This window comes from Uranotaenia lowii, chromosome 3 (genome assembly GCF_029784155.1).
Source record: "Uranotaenia lowii strain MFRU-FL chromosome 3, ASM2978415v1, whole genome shotgun sequence".
NCBI lineage: Eukaryota > Metazoa > Arthropoda > Insecta > Diptera > Culicidae > Uranotaenia > Uranotaenia lowii.
Genome location: NC_073693.1, coordinates 300,435,297 through 300,453,917, shown reverse-complemented (window position 1 = coordinate 300,453,917; position 18,621 = coordinate 300,435,297). Strand labels below are relative to the sequence as shown.

General features: G+C 43.8%; 2 protein-coding genes across 2 annotated transcripts in view; one reads left to right on the top strand and one right to left on the bottom strand.

Moving 5' to 3' along the window:
* Positions 1-18,621, bottom strand: part of LOC129758258 (growth hormone-regulated TBC protein 1-A) — a 92,430-nt gene that overhangs the window by 36,449 nt on the left and 37,360 nt on the right. The window lies entirely within an intron of this gene.
* LOC129758257 (titin homolog) lies at positions 559-18,588 on the top strand. Its single transcript, XM_055755725.1, has 6 exons — positions 559-640; positions 6,045-6,489; positions 7,288-8,438; positions 14,273-14,408; positions 14,471-16,702; positions 16,936-18,588. The coding sequence occupies exons 2-6, from the start codon at positions 6,346-6,348 to the stop codon at positions 18,289-18,291; spliced, it is 5,019 nt and encodes a 1,672-aa protein (XP_055611700.1). The 5' UTR covers positions 559-640; positions 6,045-6,345; the 3' UTR covers positions 18,292-18,588.

The window sequence follows — 18,621 nt, the reverse complement described above, 5'->3', positions numbered from 1 at the left end:
CTTCTTAAATGCATCCCTGCATTGCATCGAATGCATATTTTGAGCTCGACCAGTTTTAAAAATCTTTTTTTACCAATGAATTTTGCGATTCTTGTACATGACCTATAGTGCAATATTCATTTGAAATTGTCAACAAAAATAATCGAGTTTCCCCTTTAGTCCGCAAAAACTCTTCACTTTTAAATCAATACAATTTTTTTCTTAATTTAAAAGTTTTGTTCGGAAAATATTTTAAATAAATAATATTTCTTGATGAGCCACCTTGTACATACCATTTTAAGCTATAACAGCGCCTCATACGGTAAATAGCGTAAGTTCTGGCTATTCAAAACATTTCAAATGTTGTCCATCAGTTCAGAATGGAAAAGTGCAGTTTTCTAGCTAGATAGCTTTTTGAATAAATTCTCTTTATATTCAAATACTTTTTGTTAGCTAAATAGGTATTTCTCTTTTGAACTTTTTTATGGAAACTGATAATAAATTTTCAACCATTGCTTTTACTATCGATTATAAGAGGCGCTCGGATCGCTCAAAAGTAGATCTTCTGCCCCGGTGCGGAGTTTACATGGCGACGATCCGTTACAAACAAAACGAAACCACAAAAGAGAGACCCAGAAAAGGCAGAAAAGGTCACCGAAAAGTGAACGACAGTCATTCGAGTTTTAGCGTGTGTGCGCATCAGGCGATTTTTTCCTACGCGTGAAAAATTTGAATTTTTCAAATCGTTTTTGGACATCCGGTGCCCTTTTTTTTGGAAGTATCGAGTACAAAATCGGTTACGTTGAAGTGCAAAAGTTATTCTCCAGTATTTGGTGTCGGTGAAAGTTGAATTTGGGAGTGAATCAAAAAAGAAAAGCGAAAGGACGCCAGTGAAAAAGTGAGGTTATCACAAACGATGGAGGGTGGGCAGGATCCCCCCGATCCGCCTGGAGCAAGCCGGAACCATGAAGAAAGTGGTAGCCAGAAACCGACCGGAAAAGTTTTCGAAGAAATTTTGTATGCCGCTACCGATTCCGCACCCTATCGAGTCTACTTTGAATCCGAAAAAGCGACCGATAAAATTAACAAGTTCGCCCTGGGAAACACCATAAAAAAAATGGACGTTTTCAAAAATTTCATAATCGATATGAAATACGTTAGCCAGAAAAAAATCATCGTTTTCCTGAGTAGCTACGTGAAGGCAAACAAGCTTGTGGAGCAGATCAACAAAGCCGGATCGGGATACAAAGCGTATATCCCCAGACACCTGGTCTGCATAACAGGTGTTATTGCAGGAATACCAACCGATATCGACGTTGAGGAAGTCAAAGGTGATATTGAGAGTGATGTACCAATTGTGAGTATCGCCAGAATGTTCAGAGGCAAAGAGAAGGAACCGATAAATCGCCTGCGCATCACTTTCAGATCCCAGCAGTTACCTGAGTCTGTAAAGCTTTTCTGCTGCTCGACCAAAATCAGACCTTTCACCCCATCGATCCTGTTATGTGCCCAGTGTCTCAGATTTGGACACAAAGCACAGAACTGCAAAGGAATTCAACGTTGTGGAAACTGTTCAGAACGCCACGAGGAGGCTGAACAATTCATCAATTGTCAGAAACAGCAGAAATGTGCCCATTGCCGGAGCAACGATCACAACTCCCTCGACAATCAATGCCCCGAAAGGAAGAAACAGCAAGACATAAAAACCCTCATGTCAAAACGGAACTGGACGTACACCGAAGCTAAAGAACAGGTATCAGCTAACAATCGTAATTTTTATGCCCCACTTCTGAACGCAGAAGAATTTCCAACTCCAATGGAGAGTTTCGCCGATATGACCCGAGGGAGCTTCAGATTGAAGGATCCCATGAGAGAAGCGTGGATTAAAACGAATGAAGAACGCAACGAGATTCAAGCAGCCGTAAAAATGTTCAAGGACCAACCAAAACAAACTAACAAAAACGTTAAAAGAGCCAGAGTGGATGACGCCCGTGCAAGATCCACTTTTGAGGAACGAGATAGAATCGTAGCACCAGTAGCAGGAACCAGTCGTAGCGGTGCAGCGCTCAATAACCCACAAAAGGTACAGGAGGAGGAAAAATGGGAAGATGCGGTAAGAAAAGTTAAATTAAGTTTGGACCGTAGTTATCAGGAAAGAATGATGAGTTTTTACTCAGAATTCATAAGCATATTAGGACCCCAAGAGGAAGTAAAAACGTTATTTAAAGATTGTACCCAAAAGCATTTCAACCTTGCAAATTCTGTTGTATTGAACAAAAAGTAACAAAAATTCCTCAGTTTTTTGTCAAACCACTCCATACAAGATTTTACTTTTTTGCTAAAATGGCTACCACCACTACTGAATTTAAAATTCTTCAAACAAACGTACAAAGTTTCCATAAAAACAGAGATGAAATTCAGAGAGTAATGTCTGGAGGTGGTTACGCAGCAGCCATACTATCAGAGATATGGACAGACGAAGATCTTGAGAAAACTAACAGATACAATTTCCCCAACTACCATTTTGTCCCACATTCCCGTAATGACAATTACGGTGGAGCAGGGATTTTGCTTCAAAACTCGTTTAGCTATTATAGACTACCAACACCCACAAATCTTTCCAATTGGACGCAAACCGTGATTATTCGCATCAATCAGCTGGATTTAACAATTTGCTCTGTTTATGTCAGTCCATCGATCACCATAAATGAATTCGAGACAGATGTTAATGCTATTATTGCCAACCTTGACCATAACACAAAAGTCATTCTTGGTGGTGACTTCAATGCTCATCACACAGATTGGGGAGACGAAATCTGCGATGCGAGAGGAGAGAAGCTAGTGGAGGTTATTAATCACACTAATTTAATAGTAATAAATAATGGTAGTAAAACATACGTTCCTTTGCAACTAAACAGACGCTCTTCCGCTATCGATATATCTCTATGTTCTGCAAGCTTGGTTGACATGGTACAATGGGTGGTACTAGACTATGGAATAGGAAGCCATCATATGTGCTTAGAAATCTCATGGAAAACGAATGCCTACAAAAACAATAAATTTTTCTACAACAAAGCACTTATTCGAAAAGAAGTGGCCAACCTGGAACACTACGATTTCGACAACTTCTCCGAACTTTCCTCTGAAATGAAAAGAATTCACAAGAAAAACAAAATGAAAAATTTGAAAACCCCGAAGTTTTGGTGGTCAGAATCCGTCGACGAGGCCTGGAAAGAAAAAACTGCCGCGAGGAAAAAGTTTAATCAAACTTCTTCGATTGACAATCTTTTAAATTATAAACGGAAAGCTGCTATTTTCCAAAAAAAGAAAAGAGAGGAGATCTTTAAAAAATTCGAAGATTTTTCCAACGAAGTGAGCCCTTTCTCTAGCTCGAAGGAACTCTGGCAAAAAGTGGGTCGTTTGACTGGAAAACGGTTTTATAAAAAGGAAAATTGTTTATTGCAAGAGGACGAAGCTATGGCCGAGGAGTTTCTAGACACGCATTTTGGAAAACATGACCCGCAACCGTTCGAGGAACCATTACCTTTATCTATCGGTGGTTTGCTAGACAAAGTTTTCTGGTATCGAACTTTGGCTTCGAAAAAGAAAACATCCGCTCCCGGTGAAGACAACCTTTCGTACGAATTACTGACCCATCTCAAACCCGCGGTTACCGAAAAGATAATTGAATTGATCAACGACATGTGGATGAGAGGAACTCTGGACGAAAGTTTGAAGATAATTAAGGTGATCGCCATACCAAAACCTGGTCGAGACCAGAGCACCGTAGCAGGTAAGCGTCCAATTTCCTTAGTACCCACAATAACCAAAATGGCCAACTCGGCAGTATTAGAGCGCCTCCAAGATTTTCTTGAAATTAACAAAATTCTGCCCGAAACTTCATTTGGGTTCCGCAAACACACATCAACCAATGCATGTGTATCTTTTGTTCTAAACTGGTTAAAACAAAACAAAAGGTGCAAACTATTAACTGCTATGATATGCGTTGATTTGTCAAATGCCTTTAACGCGATAAACATCGATAAGTTGGAAGAAATTCTGCAGCAAATAGAAGTTCCCTACGAAGTGCTTCGTTGGATACTCTCCTTCTTGAGAAACAGAACTATAAATTTCCACATGAAACAAAAGACGCTTTCAAGAACAATTAACAATGGTCTACCGCAGGGGGACGTCCTATCGCCCACGCTTTTCAACGTCTACACCGTAAATTTGCACAAAATCGAACATCCTGACGTGATGCTCGTCCAGTATGCGGATGATTTCGGGATTCTCGTTCGAGCGAAAAACCTACAAAACCTCAACGAAATCGGAGAGGCATATTTAAACAATTTTACTGAAACTGCGAGGTCTTTGAATTTTAAAATTAACCCAGAAAAAACAAAAACGATTTTGTTCCAACACGGTGACAAACAGCTAAATATATCACTCAACGGCACCTTGCTTGAATCAGTTAGATCTCATAAATACCTGGGCATTATATTCGATCGATATCTCAATTTCGGTTTGCATATAAAAGAGGTTCGATCCAAAGTGCAAGATCGACTTAATATGATTAAGGTTCTAAGTGGGGCAAAACACGGTGCACACCCGGAATCAATGATAAAAATCCATAAGGGACTCATTCGTAGCACAATGGATTACGGGAGCTCTGTGTACAATAACGCAAGCAAAAGTAACCGCAATATTCTTGCTGTCGTCAACAACCAATCCTTGAGAAAAGTCACGGGAACTACTAGAAGCACACCTAGGAACGTACTGGTCGCTCTTAGTGGTCAAGAGCCGGTAGATCTTAGGAACACATATATCGCTTCGAGAGAAATCTGTAGGCATATGTCAAGAAATAATCTGATCGCGCGTCAATTAAGAACAATCGAATTACCAGACGATGTGAACAAATGGAATCAGTTCACCTACATGGAAAGAACTTATTGGATGAACAGAGAACTATTCGATAGCATTCAATCCATCGAGCGTTCTAGCAACCTGTTAAAAGTCGAAGTATTTCCATTTTTAGAAGGGCTAACGGTATCGAAACAAAACTCAAATCCAATGAGGCTGAAGCAACTGGCACTCTTCGTTATGAACGGCAGATATCGAGGTCGTTGCCGTGTTTTTACAGATGCCTCTAAGGATGGGTCGGTTTGTGGTATAGGAGTTTTTGTAGAACAAACAAGAACGAGATTATCACAAAAGCTTGCTAAAGAAACCAGCATCACCTCTGCGGAACTATTAGCTATCCACAAAGCCACAGAAATGATCGACCAGCAGTGTCTCGAGGGAGCCGTGATCTACACGGACTCGCAAGCGTCGTGCCTGATGTTACTTAACGCACAGGAATCCAAGGAAGCCGAAAGTATTTTGCTGAAAATTCTACAAAACTGTTCACGACATCGGATCACCATCCAATGGATACCAAGCCATGTCTCTATTGGTGGCAACGAAGTGGCAGATGCACTGGCAAAACACAGTCTCCAGTCAGGACAGGTGATCGAAAACGGGTACATGCTTACGGATGGTTTCAACGCTCTGAAGAAAATACTGGCTGAAAGCACAACAGATTGGTACACACGTTACTCTACTGAAAAAGGAAAAATTTTCCATACGATACAACCGGAATTTTCCACCGCACCATGGTTTGTGGGAAAGAACCTAAACGGAAAAGATGTAAGGCTACTAAATCGCTTGATGGCCGGCCACGACTTTTCCAAGCACTGGCTGGCGAAAATGAAAATAAACGACGATGCTGACTGCGAACTTTGCAAAGTACCTGAAACTTCAAATCACATCATTTTCTGCTGCCCACGTTTCGCCACGACAAGGAGGAAGTACGATTTCTATACCAAGTACACGAATCTGCAGGAGCTATTCAAATCTAAAGAAATATCCCATTACGAAGAAGTAGCTAAATTCACCAAAGAAATCAAAATTGATTTGTAATCAACATGAAACCGTAAACAGGGCATATAGTCTTAGTTACTGGCCCTTACCCCCGAACGGCTGAGCTGAAGGGCTGAAGCTGTTCAAGTAAAAAGAAGAAGAAGAAGAAGAACGACAGTCAAAAGCAGATCGCGAGCTAGGCGTCCTACAAAAAAAAACCGACGCAATGTTGTTACGAAACTGACAAAATTAATAATATCTGATCGCCAAGAGTGCCTTGCGTAGGATCGCGAAAAGTGCGTTTAATATTTGCATCTACAAAACGTTAAAATTCGTTTTTTTGTGAGTTTTATTTGTGAAAATGTTTAATTTGTAAGTTGCTGTTCGTTGTTGAAATTTTGAAGAAGAAAAAAATGAAAACGGTTTGGAAAAACTAGATTTTCGCTTAAAGAGACAACGACGTCCGAAATGTCCATCAATATAACGGTGCACGCAAACGGACATCCGACTGGAGGTTCCGGCAGTAGCAGCCAGCAACCGAATCCGTTCGCCAGCCTGGAGAGTGTCCGGAAGGCCGAGAATGAGCGGCTGCGAAAGTTGAGGCTGGAACAGGTGAGATGAATTAGACTAAATTGGGGCTACGGATCGATAACGACTTATTCAATTAGCTAAACTCTTAAAATAGAAAAAAAACTCTGGAATCTGAATCTAAGTTCTTAGTTAAATTAAAACCGGAATCCAAAATTTAAATTTCAAATCTGAATCCAAATACAGGTAATAAAACCTTTATTTGAAACGAACGTGAAACCTGAATCTTACATCAAATTTGAATATGAAATCTTAACTTAAAATCTTTATCTGAAATCTAAATACAGAACCTGAATTTGAATCTTTGATTCCTATTTTACTGTTTACATTTTAAATTTGAATCATTCCATGGTAAAAAATAAGATTTAGATTCAGAATTTCGATTCAGATGTCAGATTGAAATCTTAGAATTCAGATAAAGAATTCAGATTTTTTTTTCCAGTATTTTCATCCTTTATGATGATTCATCCCTTAAGAATTCAAATTAGATTTAATTTTGGAATATTTTCTGATTAAATTCAGATTCAAGTTCTGGTTTAGATTAGGTTTTCCGATTTCCGATTCAGATTCGAAATTAGATTCCAAATTCATATTTCTAGATTTAGGTTCAGTTTGCACATTCGGATCGAGACTTCATATTTCTGGACTAGATTCCAGATTTAAATTCTGATTCTTATTCAGATTTCAGATTCGTGCCTTATTTAAGACTTATATTTAAATATCAGTTCCAGTTTCAGATTAATTTTAGATTCAAGTTAAAGATTCAAATTTCAGGGTTAAGATTTTATTTGCTAATTTTTGTAAAATTATTTTATCTTTCAGGTGCGGCAACAGTCCAAGGAGCTGGCAGCCAAAGTGCGCCGGAAGTTCGAAACGGTCAAGCAGAAGGAGCTACAGAATGTGCAGAAAACACGCCAGGCCGAAATGGACCGTTGGAAGAGAAAGCACATTGCCCGGCTGGAAGATAACTATTCCCAATGTTTGCAGATTGTCGGCGAAGCTCACAAGGCCGCCGAAGCGGCCGAGCAGTGCGAAATTTGGTTCCAGGAGAAGAAAGCTTCCCAACAGGCTGCGGCCCAGCTGAGGGGACGTAAAGCAGAAGCTCAGATGGTCAAAGAGATCCAGGAAAAGGAACGCAAGAAAGCTCAGAAACGTAAAGAATACAAACCATCCAAATCGGTCGGGATTCAAGTGGCAGTACCGGCCGAGAAACCCCTAGAAGAGAAAATCTCAAACAACAAGATTCCTATGGAAGAAAGTTCTTCTTCAATTGAGACCCTAAGTGCCTTTGAACAGTTTAAGAAATCGTCTAAATCTAAACAGAAAACAACTGCCGTTCCTACGGAACTTTTCTCTTCAGACGAAGAGTTCATCCCTTCAGGTAAAAACAAAGAAAACATTCCATCATACGACTCAACCACGAAACAGGTGGACACACTGTACTACAACCCGTCTTCGTTCATGTCCCCGGACACACTGAACTCAGCGGCTCCTGCACTAAAACCACCGTTAAAACCATTCACACAAGTTTCGGACTTCATCAAAAAACGACGAGACGATCGAATCGAAAACCACACCAGCAACACAACACTAGTCACCAAAAACGTCCAATTCGACGACCTAAGCGAAAACACCCTCTCATTTCCTACCAGTTCAGCTTTGGACAGATCCCTGCTGCAGCCGGAATCGCCCCGAAAACCAGTTCGAAAAACAATGGTGGAACGACCGATCGAACCACTCCCAGCTGCTCCTTCTGGAAGTTCCCATCAATCACAGAGAAGTCCATCCAAACGAGGACCTACCGGCGGTGCCAAGGTGCAGTACTACGATTACAACAACCGATATCAGAAGGAGTACGTCCAACCGGTGGCGATCGTTCAACGGCACCGTGCGGCGGCCCCCGGGGAACTGAACGCCATGCAGGAAGCCGAACGGCACGAGCGGCTGCAGGCGGAGATGTTGGACGCTAGGAAGTAAGTACCCACACATGTTTGTTCCTACATTTCATTAGACATATTTCAGTTGAAAAATAGGTTCGTTTCGTTCAGATATTGAATAAATTTGGGGGTTACACTGTTCCTAAGCGGTAAATTCTTCACTAGAAGAGCCCGAGATAAAAACCTGAACTAGATGACAACCGAAGACGCAATGCGGGCGGCAAGCGGTGCTCTGATCAGTTGAGTTCCGCTTCAGAAAAGGCTCACCCAAAACTGAAACTCAGGTGGGAAACCCATGTCGTAAGAGGTGACTAAATTCAGCAAAACTGCCCCCTCCCCCTCCCATTAATGACCTACGCAAACGAACTCGAATTATGCACTCGGAATAGATCGGAACCATCCCCCTTCTAATGATAACACTTACAACGGGAATGGGTTATGCAAACGGAACTGACGGAACCCCACTATGGATGAAGAAATACGCAATGAACTCAGAATTTTCTAACGGAACCTATTGGATACAACGACCCAAGGTTGTCCAAAGTGTGCCGCTCATGGGGAAACGCCTTTATGCAAAAAACCGTGCTGATGACCGGGCCGACGAGTCGAAAATGTGTCCTGTAGTCTGTGGGGCACCAGGACGCACCCAACAGTAATAAAGTTCGCGCTGCGATAACACAGAGCACTGGCGCAATGGACCGTATATTTCCCTAGCTACTCGTGGGACTTAATATGAACATAAACAACAACAACATCAAAAACAGAAGGAACGTCGAGACAACTGACGAAGGAGGAGAAGATAGAAGAAGGCAGACGGAGGTCTTTGCTAAAAATGGGCTTAGGTCTCCTCTACTGGGCAAAGTAGTAAAGTAGGTTGCCAAGGAAGCAAGAAGAAGCCCGGCTGCTGATTGGTCCACTGAAAATCTCAGCAGTTCCAAGCAAGAGTAGCAGGTCCGGTCGCAGGAAAAGGTGCACCAAGGGGCATAAAAAATGTGACCTCTTGGAGGAAGCCGACATGGTCGACGCAGGAGTTTGTGCAAAGTACCAACAACGTGCACAGACCAGGGTGCCGAAATTTAGGGTTCTTCTGCAGAGTGCCGTCAACGAAAGAACGGAGCTGGTGCAGAAAGCCGAAGCTGCGGGAAGGACCTGGAGGAAGCAAAATTGGTTGGTTCTCAAGGACGTTCGAAAAAATCCAAGCCGAGAAGAACCGCGAAAAGAGATAGCGACTCCCCCGTAGAGAACGATTCCTATAAAAAAGGAGGCGTACGGACTATGAGGATGCCGACGGAGAAAGAAGTGCTGGAGACTGGCAAAGATCGTCATGAAGTCAGAACCACCTTCGTATGCGGACTTGTTCCAGGAGCTACGCGCAGAGCAAAAGTTATCTACTCTTGACGAGAGCGTTACCAAAACAAGACGTACCCTACAATACGAACTGCTCTTCGAGCTACAAAAAAAGGCCCGGCGGTAAAGAGCACCGACTTCGAGAAGCTTGTTAAAAGCACCCTAGGCGATGAAACGACTGTCTGAGCCCTATAGCCGGTCGCATCTTGGGTGAGATTACCATTGCAGAGGAGCTCGAGAAAGCACTCTCCAGCATACCTGGCATGAGCAAGAATCAGTAGCTATAAAACTAAGAGAGGCGTACGGTGAAATGCAGATTGCAACGATTCGCCTCTCACCAACAGCGGTCAACACGCTATTGACGGTAGGGAGTGTAAGAGTTGGGCGGTCAGTAGGGCATTTTTGAACCGCGCCCAGGATACCGAAGCAGATGCAACGCTGCTTCAATTACTGAGATTTTGGTCATCTATCCCGAAGCTGCAACGGACCTAACCGGTCACGAAGATGCGGTGAAGAGGGACACTTCGCTCAAGAATGCAAAAATCAGCCGAAGCAGGCGAAAGGCAATGTCCGCGAATGGCTTGGACTGCCCGGTATAAAGGCAAAGGCAAGGCAGAGCTAAAGCTCACCCATAGTTGCACAGCTTCTAGTGAAGAAGTGTGATTTGGCGCTTTTATCAGAACCATGCAGAATTCCGTCTGGAAACGGTAATTGGACAGCGGGCAGGTCTGGTTTAGCGTTTCACCAAGATGGACGATCGGGGAGTTCAACACAATGTTGGATGAACTCACTCACAAACTGACTGGAAGGATCCCTGTAGTAATAGGAGCAGATTTCAACGCTTGGGCGGTTAAATGTGATAGCAGGTGCCGTAATCCTAGAGGCCACAGCTTACCAGAGGCATTCGCGAGACTGGAGATTGAGCTGTGCAACACTGAATCTATCAGCACCTATCTCAAGCATGGAATACCAGACAGAACGTCAGTGATAGATATCACCTTTGCAAACCCATCATTAAAAACTGACATGAATTAGAGAGTGTGTGACGATTAGAAGCACAGCGATCACCAGGCGATACGTTACAGCGTAGGAGACCGAAATTCGGTGGCAGTAAGGCAACTGCCAGTCCATGAGCGGAGATGGAAGACCAAAGTTTTCGATAAGGAAGTGTGCGCCGAAGCTATAAACATGCAGGAAGCATCGCAGGTCCATAATGCTGAGCAGCTGTCGAAAATGATGGTAGCGGTGTGCGATATGACCATGCCCAGAAGGAATACGTCGAAGTGGTGGCACCTCAGAAATTGCTGAACTTCGCACTAGCTGCCTAAAGCCAGACGACAAGCTCAATGGACGAGAAACGAAGCCGATAGAAAAACGAGAGGTGCCGTTTACCGAGCAGCCAGGGTGGCACTTTAGCGAGTTATTCAAACAAGCAAAGAGAACTGTTACAGAGCGTAGATGTTAACCCATGGTGCCAAGCCTATAGAGTTGCACTGGCGAGATTCGGTGGCCCAAGGTCGACGACAGAAAAGTGTCCGGAAGAACTGAGAGAGATCGTTGCACTTCTTTTCCCGCAGCATGGCCCGACGCAGTGGCCACTTACCCAGTACGATGCGTGTGCCCACGCCATCGAGCCAGTAACGAACGAGCAACTTGTGGCTATCGCTACGAAATTTACGGTGAATAAGGCCCGTGTTCCGGACGGAATCCCAAATGCGGTGCTGAAAGTGGCGGTTAAAACCATTCCGGATACTATAAGAGTGGTGCTACAAAAGTGTCTCGACGAGGGATCTTTTCCCAATTCGTGGAAAACGGCGAAGTTGGTGCTACTACCGAAACCTGGGAAACCCCCAGGGCATCCATCATCGTACAAACCTATTTGTCTGCTGGACACCCTTGGAAAGCTACTGGAGCGGATAATATTCAATAGACTTATTATCTGGAGGACACATGACATCTTCGAAACAGGGGGTTGTTGGTAGGGTGCATCGAAGTTTATCGACCTATTGACCTGGATAATGCCGTACTGCCATGGCGCCATCGCGAGTTTTTTTTTTTGAAAGTGTGTGTGGTAAGCTATCTTCAACGGTGGGTCGTGCTGTTTTCTACAAGTCTGTGTGATCTTCTTCAGAAGTATAAAACCAAAGATCTCTTATAGAGAATTCGTTTTCGTGTGGTGGTGCACCGGGGCACTACCGGTAGTGCACTTTTTGCTGTTTTCATGCTCGTTTTCAGGATGGGTAGTCCACTGGTAGTGCACCATAAAGTGGACGGTGGAACACTCTGAAAATATTCGGTGTTGCTTGCGCTCTCACCAATACTATCATGAATTTTGACAGCACATGCTTCCCGATGTAAACAAATATCAGCTGGTTGGTTTATTTCTAAACCGTATAAATTGCGTTCGAGCTGTTTTTTTCTCTTTATTATCCCGAAGAACGGAAACTTGTTCCGGATTCAATACCAGTGCCGTTTCCAACAGAGGCGGAGAATTTCACCTGGATGGCACGTTCCAAAGCAAAACACGCTTCCAAGAAGAAATGTGCCCAGAAGGCTTGCTGCAATCAGTTCCAGGCAATGCCGAAAAAGAGCAGCAAATCCGAGTGCAATAAGGCCAATCCAAAGATCTGGTGGAATCGCCCAAATCGAAAAGTTTTCTTGTTCGGAAGGGTCCTATAACTTGGTCTCCACAGCAAGAAGCGTTCAGCTGCATCGAAGCTACTCTGCTTCGAGCTGTGCCTTAGGGTGACGATGCTCGGTTGTGCCAAGTCCCGGATTCCCACCCGTTGCCCTTCAAAATCGGTAGTTCGAGACTACACCCGCATTGGGAGCTTGAATTTCGTTTCGGTCTGTTAGCTAAATTTTCTCCCCCGATTTCCGCGATCTGAGTTCGCCAATTTGACTTCCAAGAATTTTTCTTTTGTCATCTGAAAACGGAAATAGGTACTCGAGGTATTTGCGAGGAATAAACGTTCAAAATACCGGAACCTTCAAGCTGGGGTAACTGCAGTCTAGCAGCAGCAAACATAGACCACCCAGAATCAGCTGGTATTGCAGTTATCATCAGAGCCAGAGGCGAATCTACCAAGCAAAATAAATCTGAAATCTTCACAATTCAACATAGTATATAATAAATTCATGCTAAAATTTTCATATTATTTAAAAGATAATGATCAACTAAAGTTAAATTTCATTTCAATTTTCGAAGTCAAACGAAAACAAATACCAGCTGTAATGGATTTTTGACAGCTTGATGTTTTCTGTTGACACTGCCGATTTCACGTACACCAACAAAGGTGGGTGCGAAACTCGATTCATGCTCGTTTTCATCGTGGAAGGTGCAACACTTTCGGGTGGTGAAAACAAATACGGTATTAGTATCAAGATAATCGGGCTGTTGTTCTCTCGAACAAATCGTTGGGGACGCCAACACAATGTCTATGGTGCTGCCGCCCAGCAAGATGGGATCTAAGCTTGGCAGCTTTCCTCTCAAGCATTGCAAGCTTTGAGTAGAAGCACATCATCGCACATTGAATATCAAACGCCAGTTCACTCACACATTGATTGATTGTGTTTATATTGCTTACGGTAATTTAAATTGAACTGATGCATGAGTTTGCGTGAAAACTGTTAAAACTAGAGGTTGGACCCCAACCCGTCAACCCTTTTTTGGCGCTAGTGCGATGTCGTCAAAATTTAAGGGAAGCCGATAGGATCTGATACAGCCCAAGCGACCGAAAGGTTGGGCCCTCCATTGGTATCGTTTCTCGCCCGTTGAGCTCTTGCGTGTTAAAAGCTTCAATACAGACATCTTTATCAGAAACTTTACCTTACATGTTCACTCCTGAACCAATGCCTGCTGTTCTGGAACAAACAGGTCACCATGAACCACCATAAGAGACGAAATGACCCAGTAGCAGCATGGCGATGCTGCTACTCGGCTTTTCCTCGGCCACGAAGAGGGTTTTCCGAAGGGTCCAGCCAAAATCACCCCAAGGCTCGGCCTCTTTTCTCAACCAACCACCACCGGAGACAGACAACTTATCAAGTACGGTAATACAGTCGGAGGTCCGAGCGGCCAAGTCAGAGGCCTCAGTGGCTAGTATCGGAGATCCAAAAGGGACCATTTTGTGAGAAGTCTGTAATTTTTGAAAGTCCAAGTGCGTTTTTATTCGGTAAAGAAAGGTCTGATGCTATCGATCCATACCATCAGGGGCGATCCCCCTGATCCTGATCTTGCGATCATCTTCACACACTCTTAAGTTCATCTCAGCTCTCAACTATGGGCTCGACATCTGTCACCTAAATTCTGTTCGGTATTGCATGCTTCCTACATAGTGCTGGTAGCTCCAAAGTTACTAAGATCAACTTGCGATATCGCTGTTGTAACACCTGCAACCTTGGTTTGCCGTTTTCATCACTACAAGGCTTATTCCTATCAACTTATGAGTTAAACCCCTCGCTCAATATCCTCGGTTGAACGCGTTCATGAGCAAAATATCATTATTCTGCTTTATTTTCAGACAAATTGGAAAACAACAGCAGGACCGTTCGAAACAAGCACTGGAGAAGCTGCAAATTCGGAAGGATTACGAGAATCTGAAGGTGGAATTGGATAAATTGGTGCGTGCCGAAAGCAAGGTTAAAACATCTGAAGGGGTAAGCACTCTTATAATTCAAAATAGCCCAAATTTTACAAATTTTCTTTCTTCAATTTTAAGGGCCCCAAACCTCCACCAACGGAAACTCAGAAGCGACAACGGGCGGAAACTAGGCAGAGTCGAATGAACGAAGCGGTAGAAGATCTGCTCAAGCAACGGGTACTTATCACATGTCCGGTTGTTCGCGGAAGACCAACAACTGCTCGGGAGGAAGCGGCGCGTGCTACAGCTCGTGCAGCCGAAATAAACGTAGCTGGAGCCACTTCGGCTGCCGCCGGATTTCTAGATTCTGACCTACGTGATTCCAATAGCTCGGACAGCTTCAGTACCATTCTGTTGGGGTACGATCCAGCGACTGGGATTGAAAGACCGCGTATCCCTCTTCCGGCGGGGAAGGATGAGAGTAAGATTTCAAAATATAAGGAACTGTTGGAACAGTTGAATGTTCAAAAGGCTTTGTTGCTGGATGAACTGAAAAAAGAAGAGGAAATCGAACAGGAATTGCTGCGTCAACCTGAGGTGACAAAGAAAGGTAGTAAGCAAAAGTCAGACGACGGTATTCAAAAATTGAAACAGAGACAGTTGGAGCTTGAAGAACAGCAGAAGAAGTTGCATGAGAAGGAACGTGAAATATTTGAGCTTGAAAAACAGCTCAAGGAGAAACTGGAGCGTCTCGATAAGGACAAGGCTAAACCTAAGATTCCCAAGTTCCACATAGAAGCAAAAGGATCGATTGATGCGGAAGTTAAAACCGTACCGGATACCGATTCCAACGAGAGTCTTCAATCGGGCACAGATATTCCGGTTAAGATTGTGATTGTGGTGAATGAAAAGTCGGAGAAAAAGGCGAAGAAGACGCCTAAGAAACCAGCGCCTCAGGAACGCAAAAGAAAAGCGGTTAAGGAAGCACCGGAAAAAGTACCGGTTTCTGAACCGGATCCTGTACCGGTTCCTGCATTAATTAAAGCTTCTAAACCAATTGCTAAACCTAAAGATATACAACCACAGGAAATAACGATGCAGCAAAACATGGACCAATCACCAATAAGTTCCACCACATCGACAGTCTATCGGCAACTTCCGAGTCGAATTGACAATCGAGTTGGAAATTTCTTGAACCAACTTGAACAAAAAAGTTATCAAGAACCTCCACTTACACAACAACGTCAATCCACGAGTAAAGTAAAGAGCGCAGCTCCCAAGCACCGGTTGGAAAAATTAAAAACTCCTACCCCACAACCCCAGAGTCAAGAATTGAACCCAGCACTTATGCAATACATAATCCGACTGCTAGGAATGTCTCGCCAATCTATCGATCAGCTAGGTGTGAGTTCTTCTACATCAGTATCGACACCACATGATTCTGTGCTGAACGTCGCTAGTAATCAATCGACACCATCTGATGAAATCAGCGTAGAAAACCAATCACGCATGGATCGCTTACGTAGATTTATCAATCAAAACTATGACTTTTTGAATGAAATTGACGAAACTTTGAAGGAGCACCAACTTAGTGGCACGGTAGACGAAAACATAAGCCGAGTGGAAGATGTTTGGATGAAGACGCTTACCCGTAAGGAGCAACAGTCAACTCCGAAAACCAAGGAACCTCAAAGAGCACCTGTCCAAATAGGACAATCGCCACCAGTTAAAGATACCTCACTGAAATCGATTCTCAAATCACCGAAAAAACCTTCCCCTAAACTAGCCAAAATAATTACTCCTCAAGGGCACATCGAAGTGATCAACTTGAGTGATCGTGAAGAACAGGAGGTTCTCGAAAAATATGCACAAATGGCAGAAGGATGTAATAAACGAATCACCGAACTGTCGGAAATGATCCGCAAAGTTCGGGAAGAGAAGAAAAAGCTGATTGAAAACAGTATATCCTCCAGTGAGCCGCAGGAGTCCACTAAATACATGGACCTCCCAGGGACAAAACCTCCGACAAACACTCAATTAACAGCGCGGACAAGCCAGCAGCCGGCCGACGAAACCAGTCCCCGATCGGCCAGGGACGATCCGGTGAGCGAGGAACTTCGTGGCATCTTCACGGCTTCGTCGGCCCAGCAGCGGCAGATTGGGTTGAGCAAGGACAGCGGAATCGCCATGTCACGGCCGGTGACATCGTCTGACTTTCGTGACAGTCCCGATGTTGCAGCATCAACATCACAGCAAGCACACACTCGACCTGCGCAGTTCGTCGAATCTTCCGAGGATCTTAGCTCAGCCCGGGAAGCACCGATGGCCGAGGGACCAGCCTTCGAACCACTCCTCAAGGATATTCCTAAGGTAAGAGATATTAGGGGAGAGGGGGTCTACCATGTCCCAAGTTTCAGGTTTTATATCTTTTAATCTCAGGATTTATGTTTCAGATCGCAGGTATAAAATCTTATTTTTCAAGTTTCAGATCGCAGATCTCAGGTCATATGTTTCAGGTTCTTTGTCTCAGGCTCTCAGATCTCATACTTATTGTACCTATTTCAAATTGTTGTTGAAAAACACTCATTCTAACTGTATTCCAGGTAAAACCTCTTGATTCGCAACGACCTGATCTTCCGCAAGCGAAAGACCTACCGGCACACCACAAACAACAACGCACAAAGCCTCCGGTTGCGATCACTCGGTACAGTCCCCAGCTGGATCAGCCGACTACCGCACACGAACTGTCTACAATTCTAGAGGTTGAGACGCCCGCAGCCTCCAAAATCAACGTCTCGATCCCCAATGAAAGTGGTACTGTCGCTGCGGCCATCGCTGATAGGGAACCAATAGATCCAGCGGAACAATTACTGATCGAAGCTAGGGACAAGCTGCTGGAACATGCTCGTGCCCTCGGGTACGAAGGTTTCCCCAACTATGAGGAGTACATTCAACGGGAAAATCTCGAAGACACCCGGTACGATTTGGAGCGAACCAATCTATCTAGACTGAACGAGCTGTTGAACATGACCGGTTCGAGCGATATCTTGAAGTATCGGAAATATTCTGCGCCAGCCCCGGAGATGAACATCACCGAGGACACTTCCAAAGAAGGCGAAAGTGTTGACAACAAAAGAAAGCCTCAAGCTTGCAGTAATTCTAGTTCCAGCGCGTCCCTTCCCGATGTCATAGCTGAGCTGAAGCTCAGAAATCTTGTTGATAAATCCTTCAACATTTATGTTGATGATTCTAATCGATCTACTCCAGATTCAGGGTCGCTCGAAATTATTCAACCCATCCCCATTGTTGAAAAGCCTTCGTCTCGGAAAGGAAACGATCACTCAGATGCCACCGAATCTCTGGAGCGTGACCTTCAAAAACTGGGTCTCCGTTGGGCTTCTTCAATGTTGAAAAAGAATCACGAGGTACTGCGGGATCAATCCAGCAGCTCATCCTTATCTGCAACCGTTGAGAGACGTTCGAACACCAGAAACACAAAACTCAACGATCAGAACGAAAGTGGCGCTCCGCTCAACCTGAAGCAATTCATCGCTCGGGAACTGATGATCAGAACCCAAACCGATCTCAACTCCCTTTCGGATTCGTCCAGTCCTGGAAGTTTTTTGTTACGCTCGCTGCTGGACATCAGTAACATCAACACCTCTACCCCAGAACTTTTGACGCATACGACGACGGATAAAAACGTGCAACGAACGTCAACTCCGGTGGCAACCAAATCGTCGATCAGTACTCCGCGGGATCAGCGTGGCGGTCCTTCCAATGGTGTTGGTGGTGGTCGTGACACAGGAGCTAACGCAACCCTCGACGGAACCGGCGGGCTTTTTTCCGGTGAGTCAAGAATCTCTTCGGTTCATTTAAGTTCCGGTTCTTCTGGAGGCGAAAATAAGCTGTCCGCTCCGAATGTCCGGCTGGATGTGGAACGATTTAAACAAGGGTGAGAGAGAACCCTTTTTAAGGTAATTTTAGCACGTTTTAAACAGTGACTTCTGCTCAACGTTAAGTTGTGATGTTTTTTAAAAAGTAAATTAAATAGTTAAATTCCGTTAATTTGATTCCAAAACGCAGTCAGTCTTTCTGACTAAGCATTTTAAAATTGCAATTTTGAACTATTATATTAGGATACGATTAAGTTTTAAACACTAGTTGAAATGATTGCATTTAAGTTTATAAACAACAAACAAGAACTGGGGAAACCGCTGATCTGTACTGTTAAATTTATAACCGGAAAATACATTTTATCAACACAGCCTTGTGTTAAACAACATTGG

Excerpts from the sequence above, each read along its gene's own strand:
- LOC129758257 (XM_055755725.1), top strand. The coding sequence starts at position 6,346 with ATGTCCATCAATATAACGGTGCACGCAAACGGACATCCGACTGGAGGT. Across the intron at positions 8,439-14,272 it reads GAGATGTTGGACGCTAGGAA|ACAAATTGGAAAACAACAGC; the intron begins GTAAGTACCCAC and ends CTTTATTTTCAG. Across the intron at positions 16,703-16,935 it reads TCCTCAAGGATATTCCTAAG|GTAAAACCTCTTGATTCGCA; the intron begins GTAAGAGATATT and ends ACTGTATTCCAG.